The 21334-nt window shown below is 31.4% G+C and overlaps 1 protein-coding gene across 1 annotated transcript in view; it reads left to right on the plus strand.

Annotated features, from left to right (window-relative positions):
- The window catches only part of LOC107457390 (uncharacterized), a 149541-nt gene extending 131344 nt beyond the window's left edge, over positions 1-18197 (plus strand). Inside the window, exons 7-13 of the mRNA XM_043044922.3 lie at positions 733-891; positions 3405-3557; positions 5214-5330; positions 5476-5589; positions 7592-7717; positions 12802-12924; positions 15884-18197. Coding sequence (XP_042900856.1) covers positions 733-891; positions 3405-3557; positions 5214-5330; positions 5476-5589; positions 7592-7717; positions 12802-12924; positions 15884-15903 — 812 coding nt within the window. The 3' untranslated portion in view covers positions 15904-18197. The remainder of the gene's footprint in view (positions 1-732; positions 892-3404; positions 3558-5213; positions 5331-5475; positions 5590-7591; positions 7718-12801; positions 12925-15883) is intronic.
- The last annotated feature ends 3137 nt before the right edge of the window (positions 18198-21334 follow it).

A 21334-nucleotide genomic window follows, 5' to 3' on the forward strand; every position in this document is an offset into this window, starting at 1 on the left:
CAAGAAACTTAAAATATGTTTAGTTGCTACTATACAAGTGTTGAAATTAAAAAAAATGTTTTTTTATGACAGTAGTATTTGTAAAACTAACAATAAATCCTTAAAACTGTTAGATATGTAGATTACTTCTAATATTGTAAAGTAAAACAAAATGATATATTAAATGGATGATTAACCGTATAAATTTAAACACTAACTGTATAAAATTCGTAATAAGACTTCCAAGGTATTAATTCTCATTTACTTTTATGTCTAAGCTTAGAAAACAGCCCATATAGTTAAGCTTAAAAGATTGCCTTGCATTTGTTATGTCTACTATATGACGTACTATTTACTATTCTATTTGCCATGCATTTACCTTTAGCCGAAAATTAAGGTATAAAGCTTGGCAGCCCTTACTCTTATTTGTGTCATAATGCGAATATCTTTACTTCGATTTATGTAATGGCTCAAGACATTTCAGAATTTAAAAAATGTGAGTGGTAAAATTTCTTATAAATTTAAATACAATGTCTGTAGTAAAACTTCCTAAAATATCAAGCCTGTTGACTCATTGTCTCGTAAACATAACAAAAGCGGAAAGTTACACTGGAGGATTTAAAGATTCCATTCCGGTTTCCGAGCCTGGCTATTCAGTTAGCCATCCAAGCAAATGGGTTATTTCTGTGTTTTCGCTCTTCCTGTAACAACTTTATCCGAAATGTTTTTCTTAAAACAATTTGTTTATTGCAGACCTTGGAGGAGAATGTTTCTCTGATGATGACTGTTTGCAAGCAACTCCAAACTCGGTGTGCCAGAAAAAAGGCAAACGTTCGAAAATCTGTCAGTGTTCTACAGGATACAAAGCATCGAAGAATGGAATGAAATGTGACATTGATATTTCAAGTCAAAGTAAGTCTGAAATTGCATATCTCAGGCAGAGCCTGATATGTTTGTAATCTGTGCAATCATCATCATCCTGGCCTTACAGCCTTTTTAGATTTTGGACCATTCTTTTCTGTTAACTACCTTTTTCCTGGAAGTAATTCTAAATCATTTTAGGCTACTTCTATCCATTCTTTCCTTTTAGTTCTAGGTCTACGACTAACTATTGACCCTCCTGGATTTTCATCTGACAATCCTTTTCCATCTAACTATCTTTTCCATCTAATAATCTTTCCCATCTAACAATCTTTTATCTAACAATCTTTTTCATCTAATAATCTTTTCCATCTAATAATCTTTCCCATCTAACAATCTTTTCCAGCTAACAATCTTTTCCATCTAATAATCCTTCCCATCTAACAATCTTTTCCATCTAACAATCTTTTCCATCTAATAATCTTTCCCATCTGACAATCTTTTTCATCTAATAGTCTTTCCCATCTAACAACCTCTTCCATCTAACAATCTTTTCCATCTAATAATCTTTCCCATCTAACAATCTTTTCCAGCTAACAATCTTTTCCATCTAACAATCTTTTCCATCTAACAATCTTTTCCATCCAATAATCTTTCCCATCTGACAATCTTTTTCATCTAATAATCTTTCCCATCTAACAATCTTTTTCATCTAATAATCTTTCCCATCTAACAATCTTTTCCATCTAATAATCTTTCCCATCTAACAATCTTTTCCATCTAATAATCTTTCCCATCTAACAATCTTTTTCATCTAACAATCTTTTCCATCGAATAATCTTTCCCATCTAACAATCTTTTTCATCTAATAATCTTTCCCATCTAATAATCTTTTCCATCTAATAATCATGCCGTCTAACAATCATTTCTGTAACAATCTATTAATCGAGTTATCGCTTTATAAATAAAAAAATTTAATTTTAAATTTTACATAGTTTACGTAGTTTTAATGATTAAGTAGTTAAGTCTTAATCATTTTTGTGAACATTTGTTTCCAGCACTGATCCAAATTCTTTTGTCTGACTTGCAGTAAAGCAAATTAAAATTACATTTAAATGTTAATTAATACGCATTTAAAACTTAGATGGGGAGTTTTAGGTCGGAAGCCATAAAGTTAAATATAAGCTTACATAAACGAAAATCATTAACAGAAGTTTTAAAAAAAAATTATTTATGATGATAAATAGAATTCAAAGATTGTAAAATGATAAAAAAATCCCTTCTTAAAGATAGATAGAATTCCAATATTTTGAATACAAAGGGGAAAAAAACTTTCTGAGAATAAAAATACAATTCTGCAGTGAAGAATTATTGAAAATCCTTCATGAAAATTAATTCCAAGATAAAAGAAATGGTGAAAAATGTTTTCTTGAAAATATATAAAATTTCGTAGATAGAGAATTACGTGTAACAAAACCTTCGCGAAAATAAACTAGAATTTCGATAGATAATAATTAAAAATACGTTCACAATGTAGGATTTCGAAATAATGAAAAATAACTTTATGAAACTAAGTCCAATTCTGCAGTAGAGAATAGTTATTTTTAATTCTCTATATCTAACAATGAAATAGTTACTACTACCTGAGATTAATAGTTTTTAATAATGAACAAAACATTTATTTTTAACGAACAGGTTCCGGTTCATACAATTCAAGAAAAGATTTCAACTAGGCATTTAAAAATATCGATATTTAAATCCTGGGAAATTAGTACTCCTTCCTCAATGGTCAGAACATCACACAACCATGATTAAGCACCCAGTCCCAATTTCCAGGGTTCTATCTTAAAAATGTCATGGTTACTGTTTTGGAACATGTAATTGCATGTGCACTGCATTGTAATGTACGCGCAAAGAAATCTCTTTCCGTTTTCTGACGCGTTGTGACTACCTGACAGAGCATTTCCATCGTATTGGCAGAGCCTTTACCAACCCTGACTGTATTCAAATATTATTTTTAAAAATAGAATGCTATCAATATATTTCAGGGCGTCGAATTCCCACACGACGCCAGCTCTCCATTGGCGATCAAGTATTTAAGACTGGCTAATAAGTTTAAAATGTTGAGAGATAATAAGATTTGATGTTTAATTTAAGCTATGCATGTTTAGATTATCGTGCCTCAATCAAGCAGAGCATGAAAGAGTTTTGGAAATCAGTGGCATTTTTTTTTTCCATTTAAAACAAGAGGTGCTAAAATTTTCTCTCATTGTTTCTGAAAATAAAAACAACTTTGTTTTGATTTGATGCTATTATTATCGTAATAATTATGTTTCTATGGTTTAGTTTCTACATTTTTTTTTTATGTTACGGTCACTAAACTTCTTACTACATCAGTTAACATTTTAAAAATTGTTCATATTTTTCATAAACGTAAAATAGTCGCGAACAAAACTTTTTGCCAGGCTAGTATCCTCAGAACTGAAATGTTATGCCCTGATATAACTAATCATATTTTCAACAATGTAATAGAATTATTATTTTTTTTTTAATTTTTGAAACAGTTCAAGCTACAAAAGCACCTCAAAAACCTGTATCACTTGGGAAGCCTTGTCTAACATCAAGCCAGTGTCAAGAAAGAGATCCCTACACTGAATGTATTAATGGAAAGTGTGAATGTATTCAGCGCACTCCTGAATGCAGTTCAACTAACACTCGTAAGTATCAGGGACAAAAGTTAAAACTTAATCCCTGCAGTTATTTTACTCGTATGATTATGTGCAGTCAGCAAAAGAAAAAAACAGATCACCATTATTATAACTTTTGAATGGTTGGTCGGATTTTCATTCTGTAAAGTGCTTTGCCAATGTCTCAACAAAAAAAAATCTCTTAAAGTGTGTAACAGTAGCGAAATAAGCTTATTTCGACCAAAAAACTAACTTTTACTGAAGAAACATACCTTTTTTTACATCATATTTGGACTTATCACCCCCAGGATCGGGACGGGGCTGACAAAGTTTCGAAAAGATGGTTTCAATAGTTTAACAGTTCAAAAATTTATTACTCTAATACTATTTTAATGTGTCATGCTTCCCTTCAAGGGCGCCGGCAGCGGGGTGCAAGAGGGTGCTTTATACCCTCTTTGGTATAATGTCCCCCCCCCCTGTTTTTTTTTTAACAATTAGAGATACAGAAAAACAATTTTGCTATAAAATTTTTTTATTAAAAATCCTTTTATTCAAAAGCAAATAATTAAGTAATTATTGATGCATAACAATTAAAAACTTGTTTAATCAAACAAGAATTGTTATCGTCTTGTTTGCTGTTGAAATCTGTTTATAACTTTTTCAATGAATTCTGAGTCATCTTTGATTCTTTTCTCATGCACACTGAGCATGCCACAAACTTGGCAGATACATAAAGCTATATTTTAAATTTCATTTAATAAAATATAAATAATATATTTTCTATTAGTTATTTTGTTTAACAAAGGCGTATTGCACAAACTGACTTCTCACAACTGTGAAACTTCATCAACACAATAAATACCAATGTTAAGCATGCACAAACACGTTAGCATACGAAACTACTGTTTGTAGTTATTTGTGTTTCAATGCCGGCGCCATCAATACAGTTTCTCGTGGCAAAATTTGCAAGTACAAGAAATTCGTACTTTTTTTTAATCTTGTTAACAATGAAGAAATGTATCTTGAAAAAAAATTAAGAGATGAAAATATATGTATTAACAAAACAAAATGTAATATAAAAATATTTAAAAAAAAAAAAAAAAATTTTGCGGTGGGGGCGGGGTTGTTTGTTAGAGGGTTACACCCCCTTTTATATTATTCTGCTGGCGCCCTTGCTTCCCTTCATAGATTTTCAATAATTGGTTAAACCACAATAATTCTTTCACAAAAAGTTATAAGCTATACGTAAATCTGTTTTTACCAATGCGATTTTTATTTTTACCAATGCCATTTACATTCCATTTCAATGCCAAATGTTTTGTCTTTATAAGTTAGAACAGTTAGAATTTTCAGAAAATTGGTTTCGGATGTTATTTTTGCTTGTTAAATCGAATGCAAAAAAAAAAGTCCCGTCAGAAAAAGTGTGTTTTTTGTTTGTTTTGTTAAAATAAGCATATTTATCCACAGTTATAGTTAACTGTTATATATAATTTAAAATATTTCTTTGAGACACTACCGGAACACTTTCGAAAAATGTGAAAATCCATCCGACCGTTCAAAAGTCTTAAGGATGATTGGTTTTTTATTTCTGCTAACTGTATTTACAAAAGCGAAATATGATTTTACGAAACATCTTTATTTTGAAACTTAACATCTTAAAAGTATCCTATAATTTCACACTTCCAGAGTGCCTAAATGATACCTTTCAATGCACAAATGGGCAATGCATTTCCTGGTATTTCGTCTGCGATGGAGAACAAAATTGCGTGGATGGTACCGATGAAGAAAACTGCATTCCATTCAGTAAGTTGTTTTCATTTAAATTTTCATTGTTAAAAAAATAACAAATATTCACAACTAAGAATACAACTGAAATATTATTCCCAGTTTATTTAGTTTCGTCACAGACAGAAAAATTCTAACGCTGCTTTTTAAACTTTAACCTTAGATTGTCCTGCAGAGTCATTTATGTGCAATGACGGAACTTGCCTGTCAAGGTCAGCTGTGTGCAATGGACGATGGGAATGTCCTGATGGAAGCGACGAAGCTCGATGTTATACAGGTATTTAACTGATAAAACTGTTTTGATTTTTAAAAAAAACCGGGTTCATTGAGTAGAAATCGTTGAAAACCTGATCAAAAATAAACCTTATTAGTTTCACCTGCTTCAACTCGAATGAACGCGTTAGTTGGAAAAGTTAGTTTTTTTGGAAAAACTCCTTCCAACTTCCGCACTTCTTTTAATTAACTGAAACATTGGTTTCATTAAACAATATTGAAATTCGTCTGCGTTTTTCCTGTTTATAAAGTTCATTTAACTGGAAAAAACTAAGAGAAGATGACGTCATTTGAAGGTATTTTGCCTCAAATCATGCATTAGTAGATTGCCAATAGCAGCAAGAGTGAATAGAGAAAAAAACACATTCATTCCATAAACAACCAGAAAAAGCAAATATATGATAAGTAAAGGTTTTCTGTTCTAGTTTAACCTCATATGTTAAACTTATGTCTCTAAATGATGACGTATTCCATTACAATGTTAACCAATTGATACACAAACGTTAACAAGTGAAAACTGGGTTCAGTCGCGTAAAAACAATAAAACTGTATAGTATCACGTGATAATTAAGATTTTACATCGAACCTTATAGGGCGTCTAATAATTTGGTCAGATATATTACAAGATCTTAGGTTGAACCACGTTTCTGTCCAAAATGAATCATGTATTGTGCAATCTAGTACAGGATAAATTAATTTAAAACTCTTAGTTTTTCCAAGCAACTGCGTCATCTGTTGGCGAAATTTGTAACTAATTCTGAAACTAGGAGAGAATAAACCGGTTTCCTAAGCAGAACGCAGCAAATAATTTTTTCCTAATTCGTTACATTTTTACTTAATTAAAATATTCATTAAATCATTACTTCAGCTGAGTTAGTTTTTAACTTAGCAACTGAGTTTTTCATACTTAATATTATAAATTTAATTTTATTAAACTTAGAGATTGAATGAAGATGAAAATATTATTCATTAAAATTAAATATACAGTCTACTTTCCTTAAAACGACTTTTATTATAGCAACTTATTCGTTACTGGTGAGCAAAATTGGCTACATGTGACGTAGAGCAATCGCAAAATCTGTAATCGCAAAATGAAAATGAGTTACAAATTGTTGATGAAAATGAAGATACCTAGTGAAGATACAGAAGATACCTAGAGAAATAGATGTTAGCTCGAAAACATAAAAACTGTTGTGCTGTTATTTTTTTAAAAATTCTATCGAATGGCTCCAAACTCACACCACCCACTGAATCCAGTACTAACTGCAGAGATTGGGCTAAGTTTGATGCCATTCGATAGGTTTCAGAGATATTTCACTGTTTCTATTGGCTATCAAAATGGCTACAGGTGGCATAGAGCAGAACTCTCTACCCATGGCAACACTTAGCATGCTTTTACCATTAGCGTGTGGAGAGTCATGGAAGAAGGAAGTACGTTAGTTTATGTCTTGATTTTCAAACAAATTAAAAACTTTTAAGTTAGAAAACTATACGGAATTGAAAACTACATTGAACATAGTTCTAAAAGAAAACATCGTAGCAATTTTAAAAAAATATTTTTGACAAGTATAGGCGAAAAATATTAAGAAACCGGTTTTCTCCCCAGATGGCGCATTCGAGCATTGCAATAGCAATAAACAACTGCAATATTTTTAGTACATAAAGTAATATTTACTATTCCATAGACGCAATGCTATTTTATTACCCACCAAAACTTCTGAACTAAACCATTCATTTCAATACAGCAACATTTCATCGTTAAACGTGTTTCGTTATAAACAATTATTTTGTCAGTTTTCCAATATTTTTCAAAGTATGTATTATAATTATTCCTGTGTTTTTTTTTTATTTTTTATTATTAACATTAATATTCCTGTATTTTTTTTATTCCGTATTTAGTTATAATATTAAATTTACATTATTTTGTTTACACTCGCGATATAACAAATGTTTCAGCTTGGACTGCAGAGATCGTTATACATTGATATTTAAAATTAATTTTTCAGGAATTCCTTGTGATAAAAACTCTTTCCGATGTAAAAATGGTCAATGTTTACCTGCTTACGCTTTTTGCAACGCTGTCATTGATTGTTATGATGGATCAGATGAAAGTTTTGAATCCTGTGAGCGAGGTAAGTTTTGAAAACGAACTCTTTCTGTACTGAGTATAAACATTCTTTTTCTTTTACATCACGTTAGGTGGCCATTCACACTGCATGCGAAAAATTCGCATATGATTGAGAACCTCACTGGATAATTTTTCGCAGTTGATATACTTCAATCAGGTTTGCCGTCGTACGTGAATTCTTTCATGCAGTTAGGTATATAAATGTAACATAAATTTTTGTGTCTGCTTGGTAATTTCGCAGAAATATTTGACAGCTTGGAATATAAAAATGCTCCCAATAATTCCTCAATGTTTAAATATTTAACAGTACTGGTATGATAGACCATTATAATTGTCTTAAGTAACATGAATCGGCTGTTAAAGTACAAAGCATTGATATTCCTAAGATAAAAATCTTCGTAATATCATGGTTCGAAAATAATAAAGAATATTTTCAAAATAATTTCTGTTGTAGTCATAAACTAAAAATAGAAGAAAAACAGCTTTGGAACAATCGCCGCTGTTATTTAGAAATTAAAAATTGTCTTCGGAACAGTTACTGCTATAGGTCAGAAAATAGCGAGAGAACAGTTTCAGATTTATCAGAAAATATTTGAATAAATCGAAGCAGTTTTACTATGAAAACCAATGAAAAGCATTAAAAAAATTAATTCAATTTGTAAAAAGAAGAAAAAAAGCAACAGCTTTAAAAGAGTTGAAACCATCGGTCCAAATATGAAGGTAGAAAATCATCGAAATTGTTAAAGCGCAGTTTCACTATGAAAACCATTAAAAAAATAAATTCAGGTTGTGAAAAAAGAAGAAAAAAGCAACAGCTTTAAAAGAGTTGAAACCAACTGTCAAAATATGAAGGTGGAAAATCATCGAAATTGTTGAAGCAGTTTCACTATGAAAACCATTAAAAAAATAAATTCAGGTTGTGAAAAAAGAAAAAAAAAGCACCAGCTTTAAAATAGTTGAAACCAACGGTCAAAATATGAAGATAGAAAATAATCGAAATTGTTGAAGCAGTTTCACTATGAAAACCATTAAAAAAATTAATTCAGGTTGTGAAAAAAGAAGAAAAAAGCAACAGCTTTAAAAGAGTTGAAACCAACGGTCAAAATATGAAGGTAGAAAATCATCGAAATTGTTTAAGCGCAGTTTCACTATGAAAACCATTAAAAAAATTAATTCAGGCTGTGAAAAAAGAAGAAAAAAGCAAAGCTTTAAAAGAGTTGAAACCATCGGTCAAAATATGAAGATAGAAAATAATCGATATTGTTGATGCTATTGTCTGAGAAATAAGTAAATAGTGGCTTTGGGCGACTTACGACCTTGCATTACTATTTATCAGTAAATACCAATGAAACAATTGAGGTCATTAATCAGAAATCGAACAGCTTTTACTATTGCTCACAAAATAGCGACACTAAAAAACACGTGATGTCTGATATTACCAATATAATAAAGCATAATTTTTTCCTATTCAGTTAATTATTTAAAAAAGAATTGGTGCAAAACTAACAAAACTTGGACGTAAATAAATTATCTAAAGTTTATGAAATAATTAAACTAAATTTAAATATTGTCATTTACCATTTGAAATATACTTTAGGCACTTAATTTTATTGGTTTAAACGCGTCAATTCATACTTTTTGTATTCAAGAATTGCTGATTTATTATTCATATTACAAATTTTTTGTACTGTTTGCTTTCTTAAGAGACAATAGAGCTTTTGTTTTCACGTAATAAAGTTATTAATATTCTCAACTCAACGAACATAAATAATGATTTCTCCTGAATGCAAATTACTTGACCGTTAAACAGCATGAACAAAAATAAAACCAATAAAAAAATGCAAAAGGGTAAGTATTCAATTGAACTTGCATCCGAGAGGTTTAGTTTATCAGGAGAAGACTAAAGGTTAGCTTGAAGAAGAAAATCCGCTTTGTTAGTCCACTTGCAAAACACTGTAATTACTTGTTTAGAAACATAAATATAGACCATCTATGATTATCTAATTAAACGTAGGCTTTAAAAATAATCTGTAAGAAATCTGGAAATAATTTCTCTTAAAATTGGCACTGTTTGCAAATTACTGCGGTAAAATACTTTCAATGCTCCAAGTGTGCCCTCATTCAAGGTCAATTGAAAAATAAATAATAAACCGATTTTTTACAAATAATCAACGCAACACAAATCCATGCAGGAAAAAAAACAGCATGAGGATAAGAAATCATAAATAAAGGCATGTCAAGAGTCAGTATAAGTCAACCAGTCCGGAGATCTTGAAGTTTCTCTTTAAAATAGTAGACCTGAATGAATATGGAGCTACCCAAATTGAAATTTTTGATGGTTTTCCATTGATGGACCAACATAATCCTGATGGTAAACATCAATAATTCCACCATAAACCATTATATTTTTTGATATGAACCAACATAAGTAACCATCACCCCAATGTAGGAATTGGGTATACTATAGCCTACGTCACAGGTTGTGTTATTCCTACTAAATTTAACCCATGAACGGCATTTTCTGCGAGCCTAACTTCAAGCCACAAATAAACAAACGAAGTGTTTGATCGTTTAAATAGCTGCTCGCCAGATTTTATTGCATTATAAAGAAAAGTAATTGATATTCGATTTTTGATTAATAATTGATTTATGTGGATAGTGGCATTTATGTGGATAGTGGCATAGAATTTAGCATTGTGCCATGGTAAATGTTATTCCTACTAAGTGGAAGTAGTTGTGTTTTTTTTATATTATACCCAATTCGGATTGATTTATGATGGTCCAACATAAGAATAGCAACTTGTTTTGATGGTCTGTTCATTTTGAATCATCAGAAATTTCCATCATAGTCAATAAAAAAACATTTAAAAAATGGTTTTGAGGGTATATTCCTGCTAAAATAACAAAACGTTCCATTAAACCATCATGGAAATGTTCGGTTGGAACCATCACGAATCAGCAGGGATTGTTGGTTCATGAGAATCATACTTCTCTAGATGGTAAACCATCATAGTATTAAAGAAGCATTTTCCAACATGGAATGATAGAAGTTTGTTGGCATATCAAATACCATGAACGCATCATGCAAAATATTGGATGATGGTGACCAACAACTGATGTTGGACCATTATGAATCACATTGAAACCAACAAAAACCATCAAAATTTTTTTGATGGGACCATCAAGAATTTTGACTTGGGTATGAATAATGAAATTCCCCTTTTTAAGGGGAATGGGGGTGATTTGTGGGGGGGAATTGAATCTTCTCTAAATATGCAAGTGAGGCATTGTTTCCGATATATATTATTTAAGCCTTAATCGACTGAGAGTATACACAAGTAAATAGAACAAAGAGTTTAAAAGTTTTAATGTATAAAAAGTAATACTTTTAAATCGTACTTATGTACGTACTTTCCAGTGCTATTCAGGAACTATCTGAACATGTAAGGTATGTTTCTAATGCAACTCTTTATGCTAAATTTAATGAGATTGATTTCAAAAAGATCGGAGTAATAGTTTAGAATATATAAACGTCCTACGTACAAAAAGTACAATTTTGTGCTTTTTTTGTAAAATTTTGTACCATTTTAAGTATCTGATATCGCTGATTAAACAAGTGTGACATTGTATTCGATGTAGTTTTTTACGCTAAATTAAATAGAACTGATAATTTTTGTATACAAGCAGTTTCTTAACAGTTTTTCATAGTTTAATCCAGTGTTTCCCAAACTTATGACTTTTGTGTACCCTTTCTAAATTTTTCATAACACTGTGTACCACTAATAAAAAAATGAATGTATTTTTTTCTACAGAAAAAATTACACAAAAGTTAAAAATCACAACTGGCTGTTGATCCCACTAATTATTAACTGTTAACTCTGCAAAAAATAGCTAATAGAAAAATACGTAATCGTAAATTTTCATGGCTAGCTTTGTTTTTAAATAAAAGTTTTTGAAATTTTCGCTTGTTGCAAGATATTTCGCATAAGAACAAGTACCCCTGCAAAACTGTTCCCGTACCCCTGGGAGTACGCGTACCACACTTTGGGAAACACAGGTTTAATCAAATAAAAACAAACACGAATCTAGAGGACTGATATTTCAAAAGTTAAATTGACTTTTTTGAATAAAAAAAATGCTATTTTGAATTGTGCTTATTCTGAATAAAGCCCTTATAACTTCAAAACTATTAATCCCATTAACTCAAATTTTATCTCATTCAATTCAGTACAAAAATTTCATCGGAAAATGTACCTCACATGTTAAGATTAGCTGCTCGCTAAGTCTTGTCAAAAGTAGTACTTTTTATGCATAAAAAGCTTGAAACTTTTAAACTACTCGTTCTACTGACTTGTGTGTAGTCTCATTCGATACAAGTTTTAAAAAAATAAATAGAAACAATGCCTCACTTGTTTAGATAGTTATACCAAAGACATAAATAGGTCAAAGCTCAAATTTGTACTTTTTGTACATAAAAGCCTTACAACTTCTAAACTATTAATCCAATCATCTCGTGTAAGATCCCCACGGAATATGTATGATTCTGGTCCCCTTCTTTATCCAGAAAATCGGCCATTTAATTGCCATATATTCCACAATCGACCAGAACCCAACACAAAACAACTTCTTTGTGAAGATTTTTCAAAATACTTATAATAGTTTTCCAATCCTTAGTTCTTTGCAAGTCCGTGATTTTCGGAGAGATAATAGTCTGAATTGCAGACTTCGAGTCTGACAGAATATCGGCAATTGTCGAAGCTCTCGCACTAAGAAATTAGTTTTTACATGAGATGCCAACCTTATGGCCTCTACTTCTCTATTAAATGGTATGGCCAGAAACTAAATAGAATGCGAACAAGGCAGAGAAAATACCAGCTCCCAAATGTCCTTCTTTTGCGAATGGCGTTATTCATCCGTACAAATATGCAACCATTCCTGTTTTGGATTTTGTCATTATAGTCTTTCTTGTAAATGAAGTTTCAAAAAAAAAAAAAAGAAGGAAAAAAGAAATTTAAATACTTATTCATTATTATTAACATTGAGCGATACATATACTAATATGGTTGATTAAATTTCTAATATTAACAGGTGAGAACTGCCCAAGTAACAGTTTCCAATGCAACAACAGTAGGTGTAGATCAACAGCTATTTTATGCAGTGGCTTGGATGGATGCGGGGACAACAGCGATGAAGACAGATGCGAAGTTTGCCGTGAGTAATTTTACTTTTTTAATTTACTAAATTATCATTTTTATTTTATGTTTAATATAATTTAAATTTTAAGCAATTCACTTCTAAAATAAATTATTGAGCCGCGATGGCTCAGGGGATAGAGCGTTCGCCTTCCAATGCGGCAAACCGGGTTCAAATCCCAGTCGATACGAATTCCGCAACCGGCTTGTACCGACCACAATGCTGACGTGAAATATCCTCAGTGGTAGACGGATCATGGGTTAGAGTCCCCTTGTCGTCAGGCTAACCGTGGGAGTTTCTCGTGACCTTCCTCTCCATGTAACTCAAATGAGGGTTTAGCTCCATCAAAAAATCCTCCACGAAGGCCAATTTCTCCCAATACTCGATCCAGGAGTTCCCTTGTCTTCTGGATTGGTTTCAAAATTGCAAGGCTACGGAGTTGAACATCGGTAGTCGTAAACCCATAAAAATTGGGTCGGCTGTTCAACGACAGTCATAAAATAAAATAAATTAAAATAAATTATTGTTACAATAATAATAATAAAATTTTAAAGACTTATACATTTTCCCCAATGAAAACATATCTACAAAGCGCTTCATAATGATCATCTTGACTATAAATGCGTTTTTGAATTTTAATAAAAAATGAAGTTAAGATTTAAAAAAAAAAAAAAAAAATATATATATATATATATATATATATATATATATATATATATATATATATATATATATATATATATATATATATATATATATATATATATATATATATATATATATATATATATGTAATGTTATGCCTTAAAAGGCTAGATATTTGAAGAGAATAAGGCGAATACATTTAAAAAGGCATTTTATTACTTATATGGAGTATGGAAAACAGTGTTCATGGAATCTTTACATTTATGGTTTCCCCATTTCAGGGATTGTTTGGAATTGGCCTAGATTTCTCTAGCCATGGAAAATATGGAAAAAACACGCATTTTTGCCTCTCCCGAGCTTTTAAAGAGAGGTCCTGTAAAGGGGAGGGCGTTGCAAGCATCTTCTTATTCAATGAAACGTCATTCAATTGATAAACTTTAGAGATTTTGATTCGTTAAAAGGATATCGCCACTCTGACGGTGGGAAGTTTTTGGGGTATTTTAATGTCTACTTCATTTACGAATTATTAGACCATTAGCTTCAGAAAATAATCTTTTATCCGGCCGTATCTGGTTCATCTTGACTTTTTATGACTCTTTGTGAGAGACCGGCTTCCATATCTTAACTTTGATAAGAAACATATGTTTTAAGCTTATCGGTTAATATAGAAAGACTCGCCGGAGAATTTCTATATTACATATATTATATATATATATATATATATATATATATATATATATATATATATATATATATATATATATATATATATATATATATATATATATGGACATTAGGGATGAAAAATTAAGAATGTTTTTAAATTCTGACCAATAACCTTGAGGTTAGAAAGAACAAAGGAGATATTAAAATCATCTAAATCCCATTTATATTAAGATAAAGCTTAAAAGTGTTTCCCAGCAAAAGGTGAACTTATCACAGTGTACAGTTTATTTTAACATCTCTTTTTTTAAAAGGATTTTAAGAATATATATTAAAGGTAGTTATTACTGAACACGTTGTATATTAATCCCACGTTTCAATATTTTGACGTATTAGCTGCTATGTTAATCAACAAGTACCGATACTTCTCTCCCATTGAATCTGTGTCAGATCTTGTGGGTTAATCACCTGTACAGTACAGTTTCTATTACAAAATAATCACGTTTATTCGAAATACATATATAATTTCCTCATTAAATGCTCTAACGAAAGATAAAATTTTTCTTTAAAAATTGCATTTTAATTCAACAAAAAAAATCTGATCAATAAAAAAGTTTTTGAAATTTTTTTAATTAAATTGAATAAAATGTAAAATAGATTATAGATTAGAGTACTTCATAATCAAATGTTATTGTTAGATCGAAAATATAAATTTCTGCATTTTATTTGGTAAGAATGGGATTTTCTAAACTCGCAGAGAAACCATGAAATAAGTCATATCAGATCAATAACGAACTCTGCAACCTTAACATGAACTTAAACCCCTCAGAGGTCAACTTCAGAACCCTTGGAATGCAAATTTTTTATTGCAGATCAACAAAGTGCCCAGATTTAGCCTATAGGTGTTGCATTATGTTTTACAGATTGCGCTGTAATCGCAAAATGAAAATGAGTTACAAATTGTTGATGAAAATGAAGATACCTAATGAAGATACAGAAGATACGCAGAGAAATAGACGTTAGTTCGAAAACATAAAAACTGTTGTGTTGTTATTTTTAAAAAATTCTATCGAATGGCTTCAAACTCACACCACCCACTGAAGCCAGTGCTAACTGCAGAGATTGGGCTAAGTTTGATGCCATTCAGAGATATTTCACTGTTTCTATTGGCTATCGAAATGGGCTGCAGGTGGCGTAGAGCAGAACTCTCTACCTATGGCAACACTTCACACGCTTTCACCATTAGCGTGTGGAGAGTCATAGAAGAAGGAAGTACGTTAGTTTATGCCTTGATTTTTCAAACAGATTAAAATCTTTTAAGTTAGGAAACTGTATGGAACTGACAACTACATTGAACATAGTACTAAAAGAAAGCGTCATGGAAAATTTAAAAAATATTTTTAAAAATTAAATACGAAAAATATTAAAGGAAAAATATCGTAGTATATTCCTATATAAATGAAAAGAGGAAGAGAGGGAAGGGTCACAGGCATGAAGCCGGTTTTACCCCCAGATGACGTATTCTAGCGTTGCAATAGCGAATACTTTTCAAATACCCAGTGCAAAAATATTTTTTAAAAATTCCAGTGTCTTATTTAATAAATTTTTTTATAAACTTAAATTTAGATATATTGCAAGAAGAAATATCTAATGACTTATCTATTTCCAGGTTGCCCAAAACCGGAATGAACAGTTGCCAACGCCTCAACTTAACTCGTCTTTCCAGTGTCACCAGTGTGTGCATTATTTATTAAACGTCAACCGAGAGGGCACAACTTGCCCCGAACTGTTACTATGAACATTCTATTTATTTTGTTTCACAAAAAAAGTAATAATTGAGATTTTTACTTCTCATCTCATTGACTTCATCTACATTTCGAACGAGGAGCTCAAATCCATCATTTCATGCCACTTCTTCAAAAGACTTCCTAGCAAAGTATCAAGCTCTGCGCCATCATATTCACTTTGAAGGGTTTTGGGGGGTTACAAAATTCAAATTCAGTGACATGCCCCTTCTTTGGATATCGCTTTCTTTTGTCTCACTTCAAAAGCCATTATTGTAAGGTTCCTACGCAATAGCATCGCTCTTTTCCATCAAGGACAGTGGTTAAATCAAATCTTGTAGGATAAACAAATTAATTAGGCTTGCCAATGCGAAATATACGAATTAAATTAATGTAACCAGGGGCTAGGTTTAACATCAAAGATTATGGGATCAGCAGCGAAGGCCACAACACAAATCCGTTCAACTAGGGATGGAAAACTGTTAAAAGTTAATCACAGATGGCGCCAGCGGTTAAAATCCCTAGTAATACTTTCGGGTTACAACTCTCGATTAAATTTAACGCTCAAGCATTTATAAAAATAAAAAAACGCCATTCAAAATAGCTATTGTACTTGTACCGTTTACAATATAACTTGTACTATATTTACCACTCAATTTAAAATCTATTTAAATTTAGCTGAAGACATAAAAACGGAAGATAACTAAACATGGCAACAATTAATTAATGATTATTTTTTTAATACGTTCACGCCGGGGTGACCCACCGGTGGGTCACGCTAGATTTTCTCATCTTGGCAGCGCACCAGAGTAGAAACTGGTAACAAATAAATTTCATTTTTTATTTTTTTTTCCGGGAATAATAAAAATCCATAACTACCAATTGTTTTTAACGGATGCAATTTTTATATTGAATTGCTTCTTCGCCGAGATAAATTTCCTTACAGTAAATTGTTATTGTTGAGAATAGATTAACTCCTCCCGAATATTATCTAATATTGAAATAGTTCTTCTACCAGTATTTTCACTTTTCCCGGCGTGAACGTGTTAATTTGATTTATTGTTCAAGACCTTTTAGAATTTATGCAGCGCAGAAAAATGTTAGGTAATAGTAGTAAAATTTTGCACAAATTCATATTTCAACAAAAAAAAAAAAAAAAAAAATCTCAATTACAGAACTTTCCAAAATATCTCTATCTAAATATTTCTTTCCAGTTTCAGAATTCATTTTATTTTATTACACTTAGTCCCTATCCATAAATTCGGTACATAAAAACCATACTATTTTACAAACTTGCTGCTAGCCTATTAAGTGTTAAATCGAACCTCATTTCCGTTGAAGTCGTTGTCTTTGGTTTAACGGAAATAAGATTCGGTTTTAATTTTAAAAAATAACTTTTTAACTTAACACTACGATATGGTTGCAGCAAATATGATTGTATTAAGGTTCAACAATTTCTAACAGTGTAGAGTAAAAATTACACTTACTGTCTTTACTCTAAAAGGAAGAATTTATTCTCTTAGACGAAAACTGACAGTCTATTCTCCTCATATTCCTTACTATAAGGAGATTAGATTTCTAAATATTATTTCATTTCACTGGTCACTAAAGTAATAGTTTTAGATAATCAGTGTGTCAAGATGAGTAAATTGAAGTTATAACTAAGCATGTGTTTTGTTGTGCAGTCTAAACATCAAGTGTAGTGTAAACCGAAGATTAACCATTTTCTACTCACAATGTTTAAAAACGGATCACCTAAATTGTAGTATAGGCAAACAAATATTGAATAACAAAATAAAATTTAAAAAAATAATAAATAACGAGTTTTACAGCTGAAATAAAATTCAAGCCTAGTTACATACTCTACTCGGATTCTAACTCTTGCTAATTACATTAAAACTAATCAATAAAAAGTGAAAGAATCACGCCTTTTGATTTTCATAGTTATAGTACCATAATCAAAAAATGTTTAAATCTAGCCCTGTAGTAGCACCTACTAAAGCTTAGTTTGTGAAGTAGATAATGAATTCGTAATTTTTGCATTGGAAAATATTACATTGTTCTGTTGGAAGAAAACACATCATCAGTGTGCTTAAGAAGATAAAATTTTTAGGCGTATTGGTAACTGACAATCAAATCCAATAAAACATTGTAAAGTTTGCATTTTCAATTGAAATAAATTTTTTGATGTGGAGTCTACTTACTGTGTTTTTCTCTTCATTTGATTTAATATGGAATTTTAAGTTCTTATAAAAGCAACTTCGACACTACTACAACAAGTCGACTACTTGCTACAACAAGTCGGTTGTCTAAACGGAACTTGCAGCTAAATCCTAGAATACGTTACACAGTGGATTTGGCGATATTTGGGAAGATATCTTTATGTTTTTATTATTATCAGATTACGATTTTCTGTGTTTTTGCCTACGCCCAATTTTTGGAAACAATCGTACAAACGTCATTTCGGCCTTAGCAACAATTCGGCGACCTACAAGTGCAACGCGTCATTTTTGGCGAAATTTTTCAAAATAACGCCAAGCGTGTAACGTATACTAGGATTTTACCTAACTTGCAAAGTTCTTAGGAATCTTACTCACAGGCAATCCAAATTATACCTGGCTTTTCGATTTTCCAGGGTTAAAATGGATTGCATTGAAAGACAATTTATACAGAACAACTGCCAACTTTTACGTTTTTTTTTCCAACGATAGCAAAAGGTATCCTTTAATCAGGGGGCGAAATTTCCAATCACCAGCTCTCCATTGGCGATCAATTATTTATGTATCAGGAGTAAACTACTATTTTTAAAATGTTGATATTTAAATTCTATATGACAATAGACTCATGTACTTAAATGAGCCTGCACGTAGAAGTGTTTTCAAAGCAGGCGACGAAATTTTCTTTTATTTAGAACAAAAACTGTTCCCCACTTTTCACCTACAGAGCCATTACTTTTAAAAACTTTGAAGTTTTAAGTCAATCTTATTTCGATTTAACCCCTTAACGATCGGTTAATTTTCAAGAAAACTGTCATAAAAGTGCCTATTTTTTTGGTTTTTGTACTTGTATTACGTTTTTGATTACTGCTGCAACTAGTTTAAAATAAACTAACTATCTACAATTACCTTAAAAATATCCTGGTACTGCCATCAGGTGTGTAAAATGAGAAATAAAATGTTTTCCGGGCAAAAGAAATGAATTAGTTTTATTCTCATTGGCGCGTTACTACTGAAAACTCCAGCCCGTCAATATCACGGGAGCAAGAAATAGCGGGAGAAATCTCCCCCCGTCATTTTAACGAGATGGAGAAGGGAGGGGTTAATATTATTATTATTATTGTTGCAAAAAATATTTTTCAGTTTTTAAGTTTCCACATTCTTTCCTCGGCAAAACATCTAAGGCCCTCATTGGACTGATATTCATGAATCTTGCCTCAAAAAGGATTCAAAAGGACATTATTTTATATATATAATTGATAGTCTGGTTGGTAGGGTACTCGGCCCATGTCCAAGAGTTCGTGGGTTCTATCACAGACCGGCCGTGCAGTAAATGGTGACTGATGCGCGTTAAATCTGTCGAGCCGCAGAGTCCTCCATGTTTCCATAACAAATCAATACCTTTAGGGGTACTGATCCAGGAGTTTCCTTGTCTTCTGGATTGGTTCAAAATTACAAGGCTACGGAATCGAGCATTAGTAGTAGTAAACCCATGAAATTGGGTCGGCTGCTCAACGACAGATATAAAAATAAAATATTTTACAGCTAGCCGCGATGGCTCAGGGGATAGAGCGTTCGCCTTCCAATGAGGCGAACCGGGTTCGAATCCCGGGAGATACGAATTCCGCACCCGGCTTGCACCGACCACAGTGTTGACGTGAAATATCCTCAATGGTAGACGGATCATGGGTTAGAGTCCCCCTACCGTCATGCTGACCGTCGGAGGTTCTAGTGGTCTTCCTCTCCATGTAACGCAAATGCGGGTTAGCTCCATCAAAAAGTCCACCACGAAGGCAAATTTCTTCCAATACTCGATCCACGACTTCCCTTGTCTTCTGGATCGGATTCAAAATTACAAGGCTACGGAGTTGAACATTAGTAGTCGTAAACCCATGAAATTGGGTCGGCTGTTAAACGACGGTTATAAAATATATATATAATATATATTTTACAGCCACTTTACAAACATTATCGGCCCTATATAAAATTGTCAGATTCACCTAATATTTTATATTCATTATTTAGCCAATAAAGGCTCTATATTAGCCAATATAGGCCCTATATAGACCACATTCTAGGGCGAATATTAAAAAATCTAGGCAACCCAATATTGGTCTCGCGGTGCATGTTCTTATAGGACCCATATTGAGCCAATTTTGAGCCCAACTGGAGCCATGGTGAAATTGCTGCTAGGGTTCAATGATTTTAGTCATTAAAAAGTTTTCCATACTACATCTGAAAACATTTAAAAAATAAAAAATTGTTCATATTTTTTATGAATATAAAATAGTGACGAGCACAAATTTTAGTCTGGATATTCTCTTTAGGTATGAAATATCATATCCTACTTTAATGCAAGCTCTTCATTCAGTTATGTTACTTAAAATAATTTTTTGCAAAGATTCTAAAAATATATATGTATAATTAAGACAATCATTACAAAACACTCTGCATTAAAGACTTTAAAATTTTAGCTAGGATACTTCTAAACGCTGGAAAAAGCAAAAAATTTATGTAGTATAAACAAACTTGGGTACTTGTGTAAATTCTTGCTGATCAGAAAAATTTGCGCAAATTCTCTGCCAAATTAAAAACAAATCATTTCATAATATAACCAGTGCCTATTTAATAGGAATTAAAACAAAATTTAGTTTAAAATATATTGAAATTAATGTTTTAGAACAGACGATTAAAAAATTTGTGGCATAGTTATTTTGCAAAAACTTTTATTTACAAGAAGTTTGAGGTTTTACTAAAAATGATCAAAGGAATTTTACACAAATACCCAAATTTGTTATTTCATTAATATTAGAAAAATTATCCCACAAAAGATGCAAAACTTATTAATGTCATTTGTAAATCAGTCACATCTGCCACTTTCGACATATCTTTCCATGAGTACTTTTAATGGCCCCTATTAATTTCAAGTCTTTTTTTTTTTTTCTAAATTTGAAAAATATTCCCATCATTTCTTACAAAAGGAGAATTTCAAAATAAAAATATGATGTTTTACTCCATGTTTTCTCTATGTAACATCAGTAACCTTTCATAATTTAACATATATAACCTTTGATTACATAATTTTCATAATTTCTAAACAAGCATTTATAATTTTGATCT

The sequence above is a fragment of the Parasteatoda tepidariorum genome, chromosome 9 (genome assembly GCF_982258835.1).
Source record: "Parasteatoda tepidariorum strain Cologne lab strain chromosome 9, Ptep-v5.0, whole genome shotgun sequence".
Classification (NCBI taxonomy): Eukaryota; Metazoa; Arthropoda; class Arachnida; order Araneae; family Theridiidae; genus Parasteatoda; species Parasteatoda tepidariorum.